At 36.2% G+C, this 23,342-nt stretch overlaps 1 protein-coding gene across 50 annotated transcripts in view; it reads right to left on the bottom strand.

The window, feature by feature from the left end:
* PTPRD (protein tyrosine phosphatase receptor type D) overlaps positions 1-23,342 on the bottom strand; it is a 1,180,356-nt gene that overhangs the window by 37,366 nt on the left and 1,119,648 nt on the right. For all 50 annotated transcript variants that reach the window (XM_032097314.1, XM_032097313.1, XM_032097327.1 and 47 more), the window contains 2 exons: positions 22,566-22,689; positions 11,092-11,267 (listed from right to left, as the gene is read on the bottom strand). In XM_032097314.1, coding sequence (XP_031953205.1) covers positions 11,092-11,267; positions 22,566-22,689 — 300 coding nt within the window. The remainder of the gene's footprint in view (positions 1-11,091; positions 11,268-22,565; positions 22,690-23,342) is intronic.

Below are 23,342 nucleotides of genomic sequence, written 5' to 3'. Positions count from 1 at the left end.
GCATTCCTGAAAAATTAACCAGCTTGCAGTTTGCTAACAACAAAATCTGACCATCTTGAAAAGGACAGAAAATGTTTGTTTCATTTTTATTTTGTAGAGTAATCTAAAGTTAAGAATATACTTGGACTTAGAAGGCTATAGACAACCTCTTTTCAGTTAGGCTGGGGAAAAATAAATGTGTGTTCTCCTTTAGGTGCAGATTTTGTTTGAGGTTTTTTAATGTACTAGTTTATCTAACATAAACTGCAATTATGGTATAATTTTTCTAAAATACTTTCTGTGAGAGCTACATGATGCAGAGGACTGCTGCTGGAAGCAGCCACTAAGTGTTCAATAAGAAACTCAATTCGAAGAGTAGTATATATATTATTTGAAAGTGGAAACTGATGAAAATAGGTATCAATACTTTTAGAAAGAAAACCTGATTTCAGGTTGATGTGGATTTGACCTTCTGGAAGAGCACAAGAAGCATAAGTGGATTGAACTGCACCTCTTGTCCCTTTTGCCTATTGATTTTTCTCAGAATAAGAGGTCTTCTTCAGACATGTGTCCTTATGTGTCTCCTACACTCTTTTGCTCTGTGATCATAAACCTTATATTCCCAATACTCCTAACAATTTAGAGTCCAATTTATCTTTGTGAGAGATCAAACAATGTTTTCTATTGGACTATGCTGGCAGCAGAGGACCAGATAATACAACTTAATTGGTAAGACACTACTTTCTGAGACAGAGTTCTTTTCAAATATTTTATTCCATATTCAGATCCCAGTCTTCAGCTCTCGAAGTGGGAGAGGTTACATATTCTATGTTCTTTTCAGAAAAAAATTCTCAACCCCCTTGAGTCATCCAAAATTTAACACTAAATGTCAACAAGACAGTTTTGAAATTTTTTGCCAAATGTGTTCTTGCTTTAGCTTTTTGGTCTGTGTTTAATTTCTCTGTAGTAAGGGCCATTTCTTCCTTGCTTGTGTAAATTGTTTGGAAAAAAAATTAACGTGGCAAAGCATGGTGATGATAATACTAGCCCTCCCCAGACATACAATTACAGTGTTTTTAATAGTTTTTTTCTAATATACCTTTGATGAGTCCTCACCTCATAGTCCTCATCTTTCTCTTATCCATGTAGCTCCAAGTTCTAAGTGTTGCTCTTTTCCCTGGCAGACTATATTCACCTGCACCCAATAAGAGTTTTTCTGTGCCACTAACTGTACATGAGAACAGCTTATACCAGTAATTATCTAATGTTCTCTTGCCTGCCCCCAAAGATGGCAAGATGAATGAAGCAGACACGAGTGTGAAATAATTCACTGGTGATTTAAAAGAGTGTTTTTTTAAAAGAAATTAAATTAGAAGTACTGACAAGCATGCCTTTTACTACTATTTCGCTATCTTATGATCATAAGTTGCACACTGCCAAAACCACTACATACAACATCAGAGCAGCTCTCAAAAAACTAATAAGTTATATTAAGAAATCTTTTTAAGTACCACACTAGTAGATGTAACTATAATGTATAAGTAGTGATAGGCACATTCTCTTAATCTGCCTCTCAAACATACACATATTTTCTTTCTTTACATTTCTTCCATTCAGAGCATGCAAATCCTTGCTCTTCATGGAAGCACAAGTATTCACTGAAAGCAAAGCTGTAAGAAAATGTAAATGCTTCCTTTTCCATTAAAAATGAGAAGCTTGAGACATTTCCAGACGTGAAGGGTTTCAGCTACAGAGTCCCTAATATTCCTGGATATTCACACTTCAGCAAGTCATAGACACTAGAGAACGTGACGCTATGCATCAACAGAGCTGAAGGAAGTGTATTTCCATATGAACATATGAATACAAAAATTCCTGACATTCAAGGGTAGAGAAATAATTTTCTAGTATAAAGTTCCGTCATTTAGGCTGAAAAGCTACTTCAGGTGATTCTTATCACATGAACCAGCTGTTACAGGCTATCTAAGATTATAAGGACAAAACACAGATCAGGAAAGAGACAGTAAACTAGTATCAGGCAGACACATATAGCACATTATTTGCTAAGAAGAGCAAATTAGGAACAGAATTATGCTGCATCTAGAACACAAAATATCAGTAGTATGTAACAAATTTCTTGCACTGGTTTTCTTACTAAAATAAGCCTTTTGCAGTCAAAAATTTCGATAGTATTTTCAGATGATCTTCCTTCACTTAAGGAAGAAGAATAAAGTGTCTCTCAAATGATGTTGAATGGTAATAATAACTACGCAATAAGAATGGTAGAGCCAGTTGTTGGTGATGGAGCCTATCTCAAACCCTATCAGGCTAGTTTACTGCCTCAGACATTTCAGCTAATGTTCTGTCTCCAAACAGATGTTACTCTGAAGCCATTTCCTTTTTTGCAACAATGCCTTGCCACCTAAAGATTAGGCTGATTTGACTCTAAAGCTCAGAGACACTGACAGTAGTATTTGAGATTATAAAGCAAAGATAAAAAAATAAAATCAGAATATAAAACCACATTTTTAGATCTTATTTGAAAAAGATTTGCTCTAGTGTCACTCTCTGACTTCAGTCTAAGTCTAAATGAAAGATTAAAATATAAACTCATAGTGATAAGTAAGTTTTAGATTTTGGTCTTAATTACAGTAGTCACGAAAAAAAGTTATAAGCAGAATTTGGAGGCAACATAAATGAACCATAGACTAATCAATTCACAGCAAACTTTAGTCCTCTACGAAGGCTTCAAATCCACCCTCAGTACACCCCTACTTTCTGAAATTTCTGAGATACGATTAGTAGGCTAAAAGTTAATATTGACACATAATTGATAAATTAAAGAGATTATCCCCAAACTGTTTCAATTCTGATCCTTATGAAAGAGTGTGGTATGGTCATTAAAACAAAAGGAAACAGATATTGAAAGGAATCTTGGGCATATTTAAAAGTGTTCTCTATCTCAATTTTTATCTTCATCTATACAAGCAAGGTACAGTTCAAAACTGTATTGCTGATATCAATGTGAGATGCCCTTTTTGAGCTCTTTCTAACAGCAGGGAAGCCATGGTTTTAATGAACTCATTTTGAAGGATGAGTCTGTCAAACAGTTAAGTTCAGCAAGATTTTCCAAAAAGGTCTTGAAAAGGTTTAAATGAATGGACTGACTGGAAAAGTGAATGTGCTGACTGCTTTTTGTTTCATCCTCTTGTACTCAAGGCTGATCACTGTGTGCAGCCTGAATAATCCTTTCACTGAATAAGATATTACAGGATGAAGAACATATTGAACAATTCCAATTCAGCCTGCTATTCAAGTGCTTTAATAAAGATCTAGTATTTTCCATAAAAGAGAGATATCTCTAAGCTGATATGAGTATTATATAAAATATCAATGAAACAAAAGGATCAAAAGAAAGAAACAATAGATCAAAAAAATTCTATTATTCTGGTTTTGGTTCACTTAAAACAGAACTAATACAAGGAAAGGCACATTGGAAAGCATTTCAGGGATCTAGAGGTCTTATTCTGGATTTTGATTCTTGAATGGAACTTCAAGTCATGGTGAGCTTTCTATAGCTACTTTAATACACAGATAAAATTCTTAATCTCATAAATGTATTTCATACAGTTCCTGTTACATTAACCAGAAAATTACCCTAGCAAAAGCATTGAATACCAACCTCATACCCAGCTGCATCCATTAACTTTCTTAGAACATAGGGCAAGCTCTATAAATGATGCAAAGTATAAATCATAATATTCTCTTTCAGAGACACCTGTTGGAAGAACTTAAATTTTCATGATTTATTGCTTGCCAGAAAGGAGAACTGGCCTTGAGTTTTTCACCATAATCTGCCAGACAAGGAAAAGTAGGATTATTTTTTGATAAACAATACTAAAATCACTCATGGACGTTTTCAAGCCTCAAACTGCTTGACAGGATGCCGTGCCCTGAAGTAACACAGTACAATGCTAAACCAAACATGAACTAATCATGTGTCCAGAGAAGGGCCGCAAAGATGCTGAAGGGTCTCAAACAAAAGTCCTATGAAGAGTGGCTGAGGATACAATGGCTGTTCAGTCTGGAGAAAAGAAGGTTCAGGGGGTACCTTGTTGTGCTCTAGAACTACCTCTAGAAAGGAGGTTGTGGTGAGGTAGGGGTCGATCCGTTTTTTCAGGCAACCAGGAACAGGACAAGAGGAAATGGTGTCAAACTGCACCAGGGGAGGTTCAAGTTGTGTATCAGAAAAGTTTATCCACTGAAAAAGTGATTAAGCACTGGAACAGGCTTCCCAGGGAAATGGTGGAGTCACCATCCCTGGAAGTGTCCAAAAAACGAGTGGACATGGCACTTTGTGATATAGTTCAGTGGACATTTGGTAAAAGGTTGGATTTGATGACCTTGAAGGTCTTTTCCAACCTTAATGATTCTAAGATTCTACAGTCACTGAATTTTGAAAACAAATAAGCAGAATTTTTAATCTTCTAACTCAAAATGCTAATGGACAATTTCTACATGTGGCATACTCTGTCTGTATTAAGAGAAGAATTATGGGACATAGTAATGTATGTCTTACCTCAAGCACAAAGCAAAGGAGCTAAGAGAATAAAGTCAAATTACAGAGCTAGAATATGGTTTTGACTCAACCACTTGCTATACAGCTGCCTCATGGAAATGGTATTTTTATAGAAAACCATCAGTTTACCCTAACAGCTAAAAGAAACCACACAGAGTAACACAAAAACCTAGATGGTTGCCTTGAAAAATACTTTTGGCAATACCAGGTATTGCCAGCTTGAAATAATTTCAGGTAAGACTCTGGTGCAAACAGTTCTTGAAATCTTACAATGGAAGAGACTGCACAAAATATCCTACAAAGCTTCCTCCATTCAGGACATTACATTTTGGAAGTTCTTTAATAGTTCAGAATAAATCATCTTTGCTGCAAAGTTTATTTCTTCCTCCTTAAAGCCCCACAGGCAGGGAAAATGGCTGATTACTATGAAATTTTTTAACAGCTTTTAACATGCTGGAAGGCTACTGTGATTTCCTTCACTCTCATATATATATAGAACAAATAAAAATATTTCTATTTCTCCAACATCTGATCATTACTGTTCTCTTCTAGATTCTCCGTAATTTACCAACATCTTTTCACATGGGGCATTAATTCTGGATGTTCTCAACTTCAAATAACCAGACTTCCAGCCTATGCAGTGTGTAAAAGCAATTCCTTCACACAAAATTAACCCTCCTTAGAGTATGGCATTTCCATAGCTATTTTACTGGATGATATTAACAGTCTGAGTTTTAGCTGAGGCACCTTGGCACAGCACTTCCCCTTGAAATGTGCCTAGAAAATGAACTCTAAGCTTTTTTGGATTAGATTCTTACATACATTAAGCACCTATGACTGACTGCATTTCAGTGAGAGCTGACCATGTTCCTGCCCCTGTGCCTCTGAGAATCCTTCCATAATAAACAGTTATGGTTAAGTGTTACAATTCTGGCATTACAACTGGTGACTTCACCCCGTACAATGGTGTAGGAATTCTTGGACTGTGGCCATGGCATTCTGTTACAGTGAAAAAAAAATCAGTACAAACCTACACATGTTTATTTTTATTTTTGTAAATCTGGTGAACACATGGTGTACTTGATTTTGTGTTTTTCTTTTTTTTCCCCTGAGTTCTCTCATTCATTCTTCATCTAACTCATATCTTAGCATACAGTAAGCACTACAGAAGTGAAATAAAATTCTGATAGTACATTATTGATACAGAAGGTATTAGTTTGCCATTAAAACTAGGGAATGAAAAATTACAAAATGGCACATTTAATTCCTCATTAGTAAAACAATACAATTCAGTATGAAAAATGCCATCTGCAACCTGTCCTATCTACTGATATCTGCTGACTGATAAGTTAACTTACCACTTACAAGATAAAGACATGTATAATTTTTTCAGTTGCTACAAAGCATAGCTAAAATTTCTTTTTGTATTTTCCTATATTTAAATACATTTCACAACTTAAAAAAACCAGCACACTTTTACATGCCTGTGCTGCCCAATAAGAAACATCAGTGAAAGTTTTCTTCAAAAATAAATTACAATTTGCCTAAATACAGTGGAATACAGGTGCATATTGGGACCATATTGATAATATTGTTAAAAGAATTTTTAAGTGCACCTACTGCTGACTTCTCTACTCCTTTAGTGAAGACATCTTATTGTCACTTACTTTGATGCAATATTTTGACAAGCAATACCTCCAGTATTACCCAAACATATTTAGAAGGAAAGACCTGAAATTTGCTTCAGAAGCTCTGCACAACAAATAGAGAACTAACTTCATCACAAGGCCGTTCCAGCCTGCCGTTCCAGCCTGCTGTTCCCGAGGGTCCGGCCGGACACTGGGATCAGGGGTTTGTGAAGCTTTTTTTGTTCCATCCTTCCCCAGGATCCCAGGGCACCAGTGCCGCGTGCTCCCCGAGCTCGCTCCGGAGCGCCCCCTGCAGCCGCGGGGGAACCATCGCACCTGCCCTGCTCACCGGGAGCCGCCAGCGCCCCTGCCGGCTGTGAGCGGAACTGCACCCGAGGGGAAAGGGCCCGACAGCCGAGAGGGCTGGGGCTGGGTTTGTGATTGTTTGCTGTTACTGCCAGAGTTATTGCTGTTTGTTTGCTTGTTATACACATACAGATATATAACAGTAAAGAACTGTTATTCCTATTTTCCACATCTTTGCCTAAAAGCCCCTTGATTTCCAAGTTATAGTAACTTGGAGGGAAGGGGGGTCGCATCTGCCATTCCAAGGGGGGCTCCTGCTTTCCTTAGCAGACACCTGTCTTTCAAACCGAGGCAGATATTTTTTGCTTATAATATTGATGATGATATCTACTTCATGACAGTCAAACAGGTGTTTGGACCAGGCTAACAGATTGCCACAAATGTAGTTTTCTCATGTATTCATTTATTCATTAGCAAATTTCAACGAAGCTGATAGTATCATTATGAAAACTAAAGCCTTCCTCTCAGTATTTGAATACTTGATATTGACATTATACTGTCATTTACCTGTGAATATTTGAATACTTGGTAGTGTCATTATACTGTCATTTAGCTGTGACCTGATTGGGTTTTTTTGTCAAAAGATTTTAAACTGAGAAACTGGGGTCCCAATATAGAAAATACTGTAATGAGGTTAAGGAACGAACTATTTTCTATCAGTTCCAAGACAACATAGCAAATGTATTCCAAATACAGAATTACAAAACAAAGAAGGAAAGGATTGTATTCTCTTGCAAATGGACAATCTACAACAGTATCCCACTCTGAAAAAGGAGGCAGGACTAAATGTTTCTGGTTGGAGGCCGTGTTATCTTTTGCTATAAAAGGATATTTTTCAGCTGATCATTCATAAAATTCACTATAGCACATGAGTACTCAGAACATTCAATTAGTTGAGAGGAACAAAAAACCCCCAAAAAACAACAACAAAAAAATCTAGTCTGCACTGCTTGGGGTAGAAGAGAAGACAGAGAAGTGGGAAAGAGAAGTATCCACATTAAAGCTTTACATGTTTTGCATATTTCCTTAGTATAACACAGTACTGCTTTTTTTAAATCTCTAATTTACAACCTTCAATATTGTTCTTTTATTTCACAAAGATTAAACTCATATCTGTGACAAAAATGCTACTAACCCTGTTCCAGGCACTGCCAGTGTGTATAATCCTTTTTGATACAAATTATTTTCATGGTAGCTGAATGATGGGACTGACTTTCTCGCTGCAGTCTGGCTTAGGTCAAGGGAAATTCAGGTGATGACATTTAATATGAAACCAAGTAAGTGTGAAAGGTTAGAAGTGAAAGATCTTTTTTTTCCTTTAGCTTCCTTATAGGCAAACAAATAATGAATTCACTGTAACATCTTCATTTGATCTACTCAGCTGTAAAATATGAACATTCTCAAATCTGCAGTCACTCAGACATCTAACACATGCTAATGAACCAACTTTGTTTCTGCAGATGCAATTAAAATCCTCATCTTTATCTATGCAGTCCAGGTTAAAAAGGCTGATACCAGGCTGCAGGACTACATGATGAAAAAAAGCTAGCTAAACAGAAATGACGACATGGAGATGGAAAGCAGAAAGTCCCAGGGAGAAACAATCTTGCCTTGCAGCAGGAATAATGATCAGGCTGCCAAGACACAAAAGCAATCAAAACAGAATCAAAAGGAAAAGAGAAACAAAATTAGCAAAGCTCTTCATCCCTAATGATATGTAACAGTGGTTATATTTCATGTTTGAAATCTCACTTGTTTTTCTGCTATAAAAATATGCTATATAAAAATGATAGCATGAGGAAAAAATAGCAATGAAATGTCATCACTGGGTTTTCTTCCTACACAGGGATTCCCACTGCTGTCTCACCATCAATACCATTAATTACATTATGTGCAGCTACTGTATTAGAAGAGGTAACTGGTATGCCAAATTTACAGAGCTGCAGACTCTGAGAGTGGGAGCTGAGTTATGTACTGGATAGGTGGTATGCAATGCTCTGCATTGAATGCATCAAATTCAGCCTATGAACACAGAAGGCGCTAAAATATGCACAAAAAAATACACAAACATAAGCATTGAATGCAGGAGCAATCCATTGACTAGAATGTCTAGCTTCTCATTCCACTTAGGGAACATACTGCTTCTGAATGCTAATCACTTCTGGAGGTGATTACTATTCTGATCAGTGTTTTTTTAGGGTGCAGCCAACAAAGGCTAGAGTTAGCTTAAAACTCTGCTAGGCAATTATTGGAGAGAATGAGAAGAATTTCATTTAGTTACATCAAAATGTCTTTCTAGACAGTGGTTGCCTGTGGCCTGCAGTATTAAGACAAACTCTCAAGTACTTAAGTATACCTTTTGCAATGGGCTGCTTATTATAATCAGATTTTTTCTTTGATCTGGTGTCATTTAACAGCAACTTTAAAGAATTAAGTAGTGAAGAAATGGGAAAAATTTCATTTTCTCAATTCCAAACAGGCAGTTCCAGGACTACACAAGGCCTGTAGACCCAAGATAAAATTAAAAATTCTACTAAAATTACCCACTGCTATGTACTAATTGACATAAGGTATGTAAAGGCAGTGGTGTTAATGTGGGTTGAAGTTACACGTGGGAAGTGATTCTATAATTAGAATGCTATACATTGCTTGAACTGCATAAAGCCTACTCTACTTTTAGAAATGATGGAAAGGGTAAAAGAATAGATATATATGTGTTTTGGTAAGCCTCCAGAAAGGAATGACTGCTGCCAAGATGTTCAAGTTATGTAATCATTGCAATTACAGGTATCCAAGCATATGAAAAAGACATCAATGCCAACACAGTACAGCATTAGGCTTTACGGTGCACTCCACCCTGTTCCAAGCTTACACATGCTAAAACATTTTCATTTTGAAATGGAGCTCATCCATGAACTACTGAAATATCAACTACTATCTAGTTACCTCCATAAGATACTTTTACTGATTTAAAACCTTTCTGGATGATAAATCTTTTATCCTCCTCCCTAATCTCTTTCTGTATTACTGAACTGTTCTTGATCCTCTGTATTTATGGCACTTTTTAACTCATTGCACAGAGCCTTCAATACCTTAGCTTTTCCCACCTTCCACCTGCAGTCCTGCAGCCTGCTTCCCACTTGCAGCTTCCTATCCCTTCACACAAACTTCCAGAACAGTGTACATCAGAATGCTTGTGGCAGTGTTTTTCCTGTGACACTCCTGTTTGTTATTCATCTCCTGGATTTGAAAACCCTCCTACTGTTGTTATGGTAGGGTCTCAAGGGAAGTGATTACCACTGATGTTAGAATCACCCCTTCTTTCTCCCCCTTTCTGATTTCTACGTTTTGTTGAAGTTTCTGGCTAGTGATATAGGACTCGTAAATGTGTTTGTAGAAAGCTCAGCAATGAACCAGCTGTGTAGCACTCTCCCTAGCCAACGTGTGCTCCCAGCAATAGTAACAGCATCACGAGCACAAACAACCCATGAAGACTGCAAGTCCATCTCAACACAAAATACAGTTACTGTGGAAAAAGTTGGGTGGAGGAACACGACTGAGGGCAAAGTACTCGTTTGTCTTCCTGATTGGCTGCTGAGGATGAGTTTTCCCATTTCTTTTTCTCCCCATCTTTCTCTTCTTCTTCTTCTCTTTTATTTTTTCCCCTTTTACGCTCTCCTCTCCAATAACATCCACTCTTAGAACTGATAAATGCCACCAAATATGGACCCACTAGTAAATATTCATGCAACACACCATGGTCTGTTACTACTCTTTCTATCACCTTTTTATCTTATAACAAAAACAAGTTACTATTTTTTATTTCCCTTTACATATAGCACATATTTTATTATAACTCTTCTAATAATAGAATCTATGGTTCTATTATTTAAATAGTATCCTTATGCTATTACCAGAACAATATCCTTATGTTTTAGTGCTTTACTTTCCTATTTTTACCTTGGTCTGCAAAATTGAATTTGAAATACCACAGATAATTTTGTATTCTTTTATTGCATTTGTTATTGTAGTTTTCCTAGCTACCAGCATGTGCTCAAAAAAACCCCATTTCTCAACAAATCCAAGTCCTTGCTGATGTTAAATAATGCTGAATCTATACCATTTAAAATTGAGAACTGAATGCTGTTGACGTACATTCACTTCCTCGTAACAGGATGGTACGATCATATTCCTATTACTACAGAGGAAATAACTCTTTTGGTCACCTCCTAAAATTTCCAACATGATTAAAACAGAAAACAACCCACCAAAATCACTGTGATCAAAAATTTAAAAGTTTTCCAGAGTATAAAAGAATACTAGATAAGTGGCATGACTTGGTAGTTTCATAGTGAAAGCAAGATTTCCTATATGTTAGTGATTTTCATAGTATAGACACTTTTAACTCGTGGTAACCTAAAAAAAAATCAGTTTTTACACATATAAAGAAAGCAGGCAAACATACATGAAGGAAACAAAAAACTTAGATTAGTGGTAACTCAAGCACAATATTATTAGCCTTGCTTAAGCTTTCCTTACCCTGGACCTCTCCTCTAGTTTTGTCATCATGACGACAGTTGCACCTCGTTGTTCCCACATCATTCTCCAGAAGTCACCAAAGGTTTCTGGCAATGCCCCCTGCGTTGCTATATAAGCATTCTGCTTCCTGTATCCATCTATGTAGTTGGCATTGATATAGTCGCTGCCTGGTATGCCTGCAAAGAGAGGAGAATGAAAACACAGGGCAGAATTTCTGTGCTGTCCTATTGTACAAGGGCTGAAAAATCCTGTGACACAGCTGATTTGGTGAATCTTGGCTGGCTCTGTGCCAGGTAGTGCGTGGGTACTTACAAGTGAGTGTATGCCCTTTGTGGAGTCAAGAGGCATGGTGGTCTCTCTGAGAATAACTATTCTTTTGACACAGGAGACTTTGTTTGATAAGAAGTATAAAAAAAGCTGGAAAATCTGTATCAGGTGGAGAGACCTGGGGGTCAACACAGCAGCATTTAAAAGCTGGTCTGATGCTGCCTGCAGACACCCAACAGTATGGCAGTCTCTACCTGGGACAGATAGGGAAGATTCTTGAGCAGATGCCCTGGATAGGCTCCTTCAACATTCCTGTTGAGGTTATTCCATTTCCTTTAAATACAGAAGGAAAAAAAAAAAAAAATTATCCAGGACTACTAATATCACTGCTATACTCATTTTTCCCATTAAATGGGAAAATAATTATTGTAACAAAACACATTATGTAAGTCAGATTTAAGAAACAGTGAAATTTGCTATATGGTGTCTGCATGAAATAAAGACCTCTGCAAGACTGAGTAAGAATTAAAAGCATGAAAAGAAGGTGGGATTCAAGACTTGTGTGCACATGGGACCTACACTGTTAGTTGCTTGAGGCTCAGGTATTTTGGACAAGATTTACACAGGGACTTTGGCTGTGTCTACCAGATACCTGTCCATTGTTTGAGCTCCACAGGAAGCAGGCCAGTTTCTAGATGCGATCTATTTAACTCATGGTATGCAGTAGGAAGCCTGTACTGAGTGTTGGAACATGCTGCCTACCAAGGTCAAGCAAGTTTATTAGCTGTAACAAAGGTCACATTTCTAGTCTGCACTAATAAGGCAGCCATGCTAATGGAAATGGTAAAGGTGGACTTAAAAATTCTCAGATCACTGCTGAATTCAGCAGTGCAGTGCCCAGCTTTCAACTCAAACTATGTGCATGTTGAAAGATAAAGCATGGAGGGATCAGTTTTTATGTCACTGCTTGCTTTTTAACTGATGACTAGAGAAAGAAAAGATACTCATGTGAGATCTCAGCGCTGGCTGAATAGCAAAGCAGTGTTAATTAGCTGAATATAGAGCTCTGTATCTTAATAAGTTTTGTTTAAGTAATTGACAGAAGTTCCTTCTTTGAGCAGAAATTAATTATTTATATTTATGCAGCCAATCTGCCATGCACAAGTCTAAAACACAAGACTTTCAAACTCTTTCAAAAGAGAGTCAAGGTGGTAATACCAGCTCCAGATTTATTGTAAGGCAATGACTGTTTTCACTCCACAAAGCAATGAAATTGCATTTCTTTGGCTGTGAAACAGAATAAATTGTAAATAAGTACTTCCGAAGCTTTCTGTCAGAAACCAAATCTTCAAATCTATTCTGATGCGTTATCTCCTGCCAGTGATCCCAAACCAGGAATTACGGGAGCTGTACACTCCTGTCTTTCCTGATTGTAACACATCTGAAAATGTCTTCCAAAATAATTTGAATTTGAATGGAAATTAGCAGTACCTCTTTAAAAGTGACTGTTCATTTTTAGCTACAATTTTAATAGTTGCCACACTCATTCTGGGTAAGCTTAATGTTTCATTCCACTACTTACTTAGCAGTGAATGAACCCACAGACTGAATGTCACAGTAAGTAAGATCCAATACAATCTGTAAATTATTCAGATTATGGGTTACTGCAGCTGTAGTCTAGCAAAAAATTTTGCCTTCATGCCTAGTAAAATTCCATATATGTTCTTGTTATATATGTTCAAATCACATTTAAAGTAAAATTTTAATTTGATTTTACTTTTTTTACACAATGAGAAGAAAAACCGGACAAAATATTTCAGAGGTAGAAAGACCTTGTAACTTCAGGGTCACAAGAGAGGCAGAAAATGGCACTCCTCAGGCAAGATTAATGAATGGACACAGGAAGACTGACTGTCTGATTCGACCTGATTGAAAGTCTCTTCCAGGAGAAAAACAGAACAAAATAAAAAACTAGTTAACCTGCATAGTCTATAGCCAAAAAACCTGATTTCCCTCCATGAAAGGTAGATTAGAGTTCGAAAGCATCTACTCTTGTAGACCTGAATCGCTTTTACGTGACACTTCTTATTGTGGATATTGGAATTAATGATATAGAAAATACAACTTCTAGGCACAATGCTGTATTTTCTTCCTTTCTCAAGATAATAAAACCTTTTTTTCCCCACAAAACCAATGAGAAAGAAGAATGAAGCCAACAGGAGAAATCTACACCAACTGGGTATTATTACCAAAGGAACTGAAAAAGCTGGAAAGAAATTTTTTCTGCATAAATTAGAATTATATTATGATGCCTGGTATCATACTTTGAAGCACATGTTATAAATAAAAGCCTGAGGGAAAAATGAAAAACAACACTTTGTAAAGTGATTAAATGATCTTCTGGGAAAGCTGTCCTCTGGAACTGATACTGCACAAACTCAGTGTGAAAATTAAGCATGAGAACTATTGCAAGCTGTTCCCTAAAGAATGATAGTTTCAAATTTTAGCAGTCAATTCTAGTACCTGATATAAAAAAAATCAGAATGCCTAAATTGTAAATACTCTTTCTACTTACTGATTTCTATTAAATTTATTGATAAATCATATTGAAACATGTAACTTCTAAATTAAATAAATTCTAATTCTTTAAATTAGAATGAAGAAAAGCTTCCAGATTATACTTTCCTTGATCTAAGATTCAAGTAAAAAAGAATTAAGATTAATAATTACTGATAATTGCAAAGAGGATTTCTTCAAATCTAGGTTATAGTGGAAATTTTCACTCTGTTTCTCCCCTTGATTGTCATAAAGTGGACACAAAAAATTCTGTTTGTCCTTTAGCTAGAAAAATTATTTTAAAAGGCAAGTTAGCTTCATGGCACAAAACGAGGATATACTTGGGACATGGACATGAAAATCCATTTACCACAGACCCTGAGCAACTATTCATGAATTAATCAACAAAGTTTTGAAAACAAACAAACAAACAAACAAAAATTTGTTGCTCCAACACTTGCACTGAGACTTTCACCAAGGGTTCATCTCTAGCAGAATACAGTACTCAATAGAGTTTTATCTCTGCTGAGATCAAGAGAACAACTTGATTCAGAATGCTCAGCTCCACTGTCTCACACACAGTATCCATTAGGTATGTTCTTTGTTCTCCATCCATTCTCATAGTCCGTTTAAGTATCATACACATTGCTCACAGAGTCTCTTTTCATCACTGTTTTTATGCATGACCTCAGTTTCACATCCTGCTCCAAAATCCTTAAAGCTCTCTAGGGAAGGTATTTTATCATAAGAGGACTAATGAATTGTGTGCAGTTTAAAAATAACAAATACAAAACCTGAATATCTGTAAATATCTACAATGACAAAGCATAAAAATTTATCAAAGATAAGTAATTCTAAATATTAAAATGTCCCTTTCTGCAATGACTTTTCTGGCCATAACCTCATTCTGAGCTGAGAAAATGGAACCATTTTCTGTCAAGTCTAATAGTGCAAAAACAATCAAATGACAGCCAGTCTGACTGCAGTACAATGAAATCCTGCAGACTTTTGTTAGCTGCCATAGCTTGAAGGCAACATACCCACAAGCACAGCAGCAATTGCCATCATTACTTAAATTTGGGTTTCATAGTTAAGAGAGGTCAATTCTATAAAAGCATGGGTCAGGAAGGGGACAAAGCAACCAAATTCTGCCTACAGTAATATTGATATAAACCTTACCTAAACCTACTGGCAACAGTGGGACTTACTGTACATTTAGGATGGCACACCTAAAGTGTAAATTTAAGGTAATCCATGTAGTATAACTTGACTTCTACAAGTTTCACGAAAGTAGAGACACAGTTTCTGCACAAGAAGTCAGTTAAAGCTCCTGAACCATGATTTTACCACAAGTATTTTCTAATAGCATTTTCAACTATGGTGATGAATGACCAGAGTCTGCAATCTCTTTATTTAGCCAGACAGGAGTTGAGCACAACAGGGGAAGAATCAGATGAGTAGTTCAGCATAAAAGACAATCTATTTTCAAATATCTCAAAAGAACAAAGATGTTTAATTTTTACATAGTAAGAGTGAATGAGCAATGAAATAAAATTAGCCAATGCCACAATTAAAGTACCAAAGATTAAAAATCCCATGAAGTATATTGCTCTCAATTTATGCTGAGAACTCATGAACAGAGATGACAGTACAGCTTACTGCAACATAGACTCAGATCCACAAGGCTAATAATGTAGACCTTATGATTCACTTGACTTCCTGAAGAGAGTTATAGTCTTGAATAACCTTAATTAGACTTCAAGTTTTATTCACAAACTGAAATCAAATAATGAAATTATTTCAAGTCTTTACAAAGGCTCCATACTGAACAGCCTTTCTATTTACAACAAATTAAACTACAAAGCTTTGTTTCTGTGCTGCTTCCCTATGACATATGCTTTTAGTCATAAATAGTGTGAAGTAATAGGATTAAATTCCATCATGCTTGTAAACAAGTTGGAAAAATACCATAATGAACTCAAGTGCTGATGAAGTTGTACTATTGATTTAAATTAATGTCTGGCGTTTTGAACAACGTCAGAGCAAAAACCACAGGCTGGTTGCGCATGTGTGAACAAAACAGCGTGAAAAATCTAATTTACATAAGAGGTACACACCAGGTTAACTATAAAAGGATGCAGATCAGGCCCCTTGCTATCCTCTCCTTTTCATCTGTCTCTCTTTTGCTTTCTTTGTTGCACAACCCCTGCTCTGCACCATCCACGTGGCAGGAACAATGTGGAATCTAAGGACTGGTGATATTGTTTGTTCTCCCTCTCTCTTGCTTTGTCTGATCAAAGCACAGCTGTCATATTCTATCCCATACTCCATAATGAACTGTATTGCAGTAGTGAGGAGATTGTAGATGTGTGTTGTGGCTTGTGAGACAGCACCTTTGTATAATGGTGTACTATAGCTTGTTAGCCAGCACTTTTGAGGGGTTTATTTTAGGAGCTGAGAACTATTTGAATGTACTGTACAAAACTAACAGCTTGTTAGCCACCACTCTTGTGGACACAGATTGTAAGAATGTAAAGGCTTGTTAGACAACACTTTTTGAGTCTAAATAGTGGTCTGATTCCTGGAGTTAAGGCATGTCTACAATAAGAGCATAAGAGCCCTGACTCGTGGTCTGATGTCTTTGTTCAGCCTGATGAGAACTTACCATGACAACGTGCCCCCTGCCATGGGCTGTGACAGCAGCCCCAGCTGGTGATGCTGTGCCTGATGCCTCCCAGGACACTGGTGGTCCTCCTGGCTGCCAGGGCACTGCTGACTCATGTTCAACTTGCTGCGCCAGGTCCCTTTCTGCTCTCCAGCATCTCATTCCCCAAGCTGCAGGGTTGCCCCATCCCAGGTGCAGAATTTGGCACTTTCTCTTGTCAAACTTCATGTCGTTCTTGACAGCCCAGCCCTCTAATTTGTTGAGGAATCTCTGCAGGGCCTCCCTGCCTTCGAGGGAGTCAACAGCTTCCTCAATTTTGTATCATTTGCAAACGTGGTTAGTATCCCTTCCAGTCTTGCATCCATATCATTAATGAAGACGTTGAACAGCACCAGCCCTAAGGTGAAGCCCTGTGGAACCGCACTGGTGACAGGTCACCAGTCTGATGTCATCCCATTTACTGCAAGCCTTTGTGCCTGACCTGTGAACCAATTGCTCAGCCATTGCATGATGTGTATATCCAGCTGTATGCTGGATGTTTTTTCCAGAAGCATACACCATGAGCGAAGGTACAAAAAGCTTTGCTGAAATCCAAAAAAATTACATCAACTGGCATTCCGTGATCAGCTTGATCAATGAACAGGTGCTAGGTGCCAGTAAAAACCGTTTATGTGGATGTTTTTATGATGTAAAATCTATATAATTAAGGAAATCATAAAATTGAAATGGTCTAAGCACAAATCTGTACTTTAAGAACCCACTGAAATATCAAGCAGCACAAGACCAATGAAGGTACTCTACTAATGAATATTTGTAAAATGAGGCTTTTTACAAAGACTAACAAAGTAAGCTAAGAAGGAAAAAGAAATGTCAGGAAAAGAAAGCCTACATATAGCTGAACTGTGAATAGACTGTTAAGAGGACTAGGAGAGTGTGGTGAAGAGGGAAAGGATGAATGATACAGAGTCTCAAAGAGAACTGCTGAATTATAGACAATTATGGAAAGAAGGCAATGTCAAAAAGAGACAGACCAAAGATGTAGAATTAGGCAGGACAAAGAAAGGGATTGTTTACAGGACAGAAGAGAAGTATTTGAAAGGAAAAGGAAAAGGTGAGAAAAATGAAATGTAGGTAGGCAAACTAGGAACTAAGAGTGTAAAAGATCTGCAGGCGAGAAGAGAAACTTGGAAGGTGACCAGCAGAAAAACATGCAAAGAAGGAGGAGCTCCTTTAGGAAAAAGAAAGGAAACATGGCTTTGTTTTGTTTTGCTCTAAAAGCTGTCCAGTCTTGAGAAGTACAGAATGAAAATACACAGATTGTTCTGCGCAGGTCCTCGGAGGCATAGATAAGAACATTGCACGAGGACACTATCCACAATACATGGCAGTATGTGCAGATAGCAGCATGGTGCACAACACTACAAAGCAGACACTGAAATCTAACATGATCATACTGTGATTACTTCACAGCTGTCTGAAGCTGGGTTTAGTGATCTCTTTAACCCCTAAACACTGATTAACACAGCAGTTAACAATCAAAGGAATCTTTTCTTGAACAGAAATATTAATTTATACTCTGAATGATGCACTAAAAGGGATGATGACTGCCTCTTCTAATACAAAATGAAATGATATCTGGTTTGATATTACCTGCAAAACCCAGTTTCAACAGGAGTATGCACAGTAAACAGGTACCAAATCTTCATTAGTCAGTCAAGAGCAAAGCCACTGGATGTTTTCTTGAAGTTTTCCCCAATGGGAAGTATGGCTACATATACAGGAAGGATTGTTCTGAGCAGATTTCAAGGGTATTAAGAATGGCAGTATTTAAGTTAATATTATTACAGTATCAGTAGACTCAAACACTACAGCTTGCCTCGGCATTGTTGCTGAGACAGCCACCATGAAGTCTACTCTAGGAAATCTACTTCACAAGCTCTCTAACACCATGAAATCTACTTCACTGATCTTTCCGTATCCTGCTACTCATCAATGAAATACTTTTGTTGTTTTTAGGGCAGTCCAAGCTTGCAGGGTGAGGGGCCATATAATTACTCTAAGTGTATGTTTTGTTAGCAGAAGGCAACATAAATGAAATGTAGGAGAGTGCAAATAATTTGCATAGGTCATGACCCTTCCATAGTTATATTGCTCCAAACAACTTCTAAATCTAACAATGATCGTCTGCATACTCAAAGCCGATTTACTGGCAAATGGCCACCAGACAAATAAGAATTTTAGCAGCTTCTTGCCTTTTCTTTCTTGACCATTTGTATTACAGTCAGAGCTTTCTAGTGTTAACAGCATTTTAAAGTCACTGAATTTCCCATAAAAAAAAATTACCCTGCCAAAATATGATAGGTTTTTTTTCTTTTAATAACTGGCATTAGACAAATACGTCCACATACAGAAGACTTTTAGGCATGGCTACCTCCTAAAAGAATTGGCAACACTTTTTAAAATGCAGAATGTTTATCCATTCCTTCCCCGCCCCCCAATTTTTATTTACTTCTTAGAGGTTGAAGATCACAGATCTCGCTGTTTTAACTCAATCTATTTCGCTTTTAATCAGTAGATTCTCCCTTAAATCCATTTAGATGCATATAATAAACTTCACTACATTCTAAAATTCTGTCATTGTACTTTAAAATTCCAAGTGTCCCTCTCAGAAACAGCCGAAGATAGCACAATATGAGCTGATTTCAATACTTCAACCAGATTTCAAGAACATGGGAACAAAATTTTGCAAAGTAAAATTTTCTTTTAGGAGGGAAATCAAATTACCACATCCAACCTGAGTTTTCCCTCCAAAGGGACATCTAATGTAATAAAATTTAAACATGATAAGAAACTAATTCCTGTGAAATGAGCAATTATGTTGTGGAACTCCATGCTGTATGTAATTACAGAGGTCAAGAACTTAATGGGGATTCAAAAAGAGGTTTGAACAGGAGTTATGAGAGGTACCAAAATAAACACTTTGAAAGTGTTAGTAAGCCTTGTGTTTCAGATCTAATGCAATTAAAAAAAATTTGATATTATCAATAGTTGGAAAGAAGTAATTTCAAATCTCTGCAAATTGCTTCTTAATACTTTCTAGTAATCACTTTGAATAGGCTAGAAAGTTGTTCAACTGCACAAAACTGGCCTTGTGTCTCATTCTAAGGTACTAATTACAATATTCCATATTTCTGCAACACTGTTAAGAGGCCAAATGTTCATCAGTGTAGGATTACAGTTTGGCAGATGCTCAGTCTTCTCTTCATATATATTTGCTCTTAAGCAGTAAGAAACTGCCTAGGTGTGAAATGAAGATCTTCTCATTAGAAAGGGCATAGTTATTATTCAAACCTCACTAATAGTATTCATTTTTTCGTGGTCACCAAAGAAATGCAGATGAGGCCTATATGTAAAATCTAACCAAATATTCTCCAAATAGTTGTAACAAAATATAATGTAGTCCAAATTTAGGTCCTGATTAAGTTGTATAGTAACATAGGTAAAGGAGAATATATTTTAAAGTAATATTCCAAGTATTCATTTCCCTGGTAACATGAAAAGAAACACAGCTGTCAACTGAATACAGTGCTGGCCAAACTGTGTATTTTCATATCTGAAATATCTACTTAAAACCTGAAAGAGAAGTATTTATTACTAAATGCTAAGAGCAATGTATTAAACTTATGAAGGTACACACACAAAATTTCAGCAAAACAATCATGCAAAATCCCAGGAATAAAAATTTTTAAGAGGACAATTATATCTTAAATTACTTCTGGCTTTAAGACCAAATATAATTTTATAAAATGGCATTTAATATTTGATGTATTCACCATATGCTTTTTTCACCATAATCTAAAGACTTGGAAAATACTTAAAATCATGCAAATCAAATGGGTCAAAATCCCATTTTGTAATCTGATATTACAAAATGTTATAATATTTTTCTCTGTTTAGAGTCAATGACTATGAAAGAATTAGAAATTTTAGCCTAATCATGATATTTCTTACTTTAAAAAGGGAATCAAACATGACAGTTTAACTATATTTTGTCCCTTCTTAAAATACTCAATGCTTTCCAGGTACAATGTAAATACTTTTCCGTATTTTTACTATCTCTTATTTAAAAACATACTCCAATGTAGTGTGCTATTGCATACTTTCAATTACTTTAACTAACATTTTCTGCTTTGCCTCTTAAATTTTCTTCCTATTCTCCAAATATGTTCATTTTTTTTAAGGGAACCAAATTTCATGGGTCATTTACATAAAGAGGAAAATGTCCAGTTGTCTATTATATAAACTAATAAATAAATCTGTTTGCATGTAGTCTTTTTGCTCCCCTTCTCTCCCCCTTCACACAACCCTTTTTCCAAACAAAATCCCAGGAAAAACTTGAGTCTTCTTTTTGTCAGTTAAGACTTATTTCTGAGTTAAGCATTTTGTTCTGAAGAACTTTACGTAACATTCAGAAAGGCTGTCCAGTTTCTTTTCGTGACCTATCCAGACCATGTACTTTGACCTCTTGTCTGGACCAGTGAGACAGAAGAGTATATATTTATTAGTTATATCACATATACTGTTAATCAGAATACCCTCTCTTCAGTGTTGAGACAGGTAGTTCTACCAGGTGGTGACAGATTTCTATACAGCTATATTCTTTTACAAGGCAATAAGAAAAATTTTAGGTGATGTTGCAATAAAATCTTGTCAGAACTGCTATATGAGCCTCAGAGGTGTAACAAACATAAGCAGATTATCTTATGAAAATTCTTCAAGGTAATCATTAAAGTTTGCTAACACATTTGAGAAGCTCTTATCTGTGTTATCAAAGCAGATAATGGTAGGCAGCTGCAACAAATGAGGAAAGATCTAAACTTCAGTCAGTGGGGTTGCCTTTTTCTTCACCAAGCAGCTGATATTTAAGTGGATTACACCTATAAATCCAGTGTCTTTAGGTCTGGAGTAGCCAAAGATAAGCAGCTGTTTATAACCATGAATTAAAACACCTTGCAGTTTAACTTGTAGCATGTTATGACTGAAATAATTACAACCTTGAATACCCATCTCTCTATCTTATGTATCATATGTAAGTCCTGTCAGAGTTTACTAAGGACAAATCTTATTTTCATTTAAGTTGTGTCACTTAAATATATAATTTGTTTGATTATGGCCATCAGTAACACCTGACTGTCAACAACATAGAATAAACTGAAAATCTGACTTCAACCCAGGAAGCAGGTTAATGGTAAGGCAGAATTGGAAAAAATAAAAAAATCCTCTGAGTGAAAAACAGTGCATCCTGATGCTTGGTAAAACAGACCCAATACCTAGGGCTGACTACCTGTAACAGTTTGCTTCAGATAAAACTCTAAAATGTCTAAGATTTTGGAAAGCTTTTTAACTAAGACAGATATAATGAAAAGCTCTCACTGTATCACACTGTCAATCTCTAGTCAGTGAGACACTTCCAACAATGTCTGCATGTGGGCATTTGTTTAAAAACTCTAGTTTAAGATTTAGATTGGAAATTTAAAAAAAGGTTTTAACAGAGTTCTTAAAATTTTCACAGAGAACATGAAGTTGAACTGATTTTTTTTTCCCACATTAAGGTCTTGAAAAGTAAAACACAATGAGCAGATATCTTGATAATTTCATTGATCAACTAACCCCTCAATTCATGTGTGTTTGTTTACTGATGCATTTGGTTTGCAGTGTTAGTATAAGTAAACAGCAATATTAATTAACTTTAGATAACTCACTGGCATATCCACAGGGACCAAATGCATTCAGTGTTACACAGGAAAGTGTGTTTAGTTCAAGTTCATAATACATTACTGACAATATGCATCAGAAGCAGACTGTCATTACAGGAATTTACTGGAAGTACTTTAATTAACACTTCTTTATATTATTATATATATTGATTAGTAAAATTATCCTAGATTTTAGGATTTAATTAATTTAATTTTAAAGGTCTCCTTACCTTCTATTGCTGAGAGTAGAACACGAGAATGGTCGTATGCAATTACATTCGCATATCTATTCTTTGGTTTGTTTACTTCCAGGTTAGAGTGTTCCCATGTGAACTGCTGACCGGGATCAATAGACTTCAAAACACAAAGAGAAAAAAAGGAAAGGAAATTTTCAGCTAGGGACTACGTAATTGTTTTATTTATGATAATTACAAACTAAATTCCCATCATTCACGCGGGAAATAATTTGCTTTTGAAAGAAAATTATTACTTCAGGACAATTTTGACATATCATATGATATCAACCATTTTGTATTTATGCATCTGAAATTTCCATGAGGAATTTAAACCATGAGCTTTTTAAAATCCAGTTTTTTTCTTCAGAGAAAGCAAGCTATCCATCTTTTTGTCTTTTCTCTCATTTTGGCAAGTGAGGGGTTCTAGCTTAAAAAAGAATGAATAAATACCAGAAATCTCAAAAACACTGGGATGAAGGAGAATAAATATTTTTGCCTTTATTAGTAAGTGCACACGTTCAAAAATTTCACTGTACTGTTTACTAAATAAACTCCAAAGATTCCTGAAGAAGTTTTCCAGAAGAAAACTAATGTTTCTATTCTTTCATTTTGATGCCAGGCCAACACATGATACTAGTGTTGCTCAGGAAACTAGCTGCATTTCATCCATAGACAACATGAAGAAACTGGCTTTTTTTTTGAGTCATAAATACATAAGCAATTCAAGCATATTTGAAATTTTAATGATATCTTATTCATAAACACAACCGA

This window comes from Corvus moneduloides, chromosome Z (genome assembly GCF_009650955.1).
Source record: "Corvus moneduloides isolate bCorMon1 chromosome Z, bCorMon1.pri, whole genome shotgun sequence".
In the NCBI taxonomy this organism is placed as follows: Eukaryota; Metazoa; Chordata; class Aves; order Passeriformes; family Corvidae; genus Corvus; species Corvus moneduloides.
The sequence above is the reverse complement of the archived record's forward strand: the minus strand, read 5'-3'. Positions and strand labels throughout refer to the sequence as shown.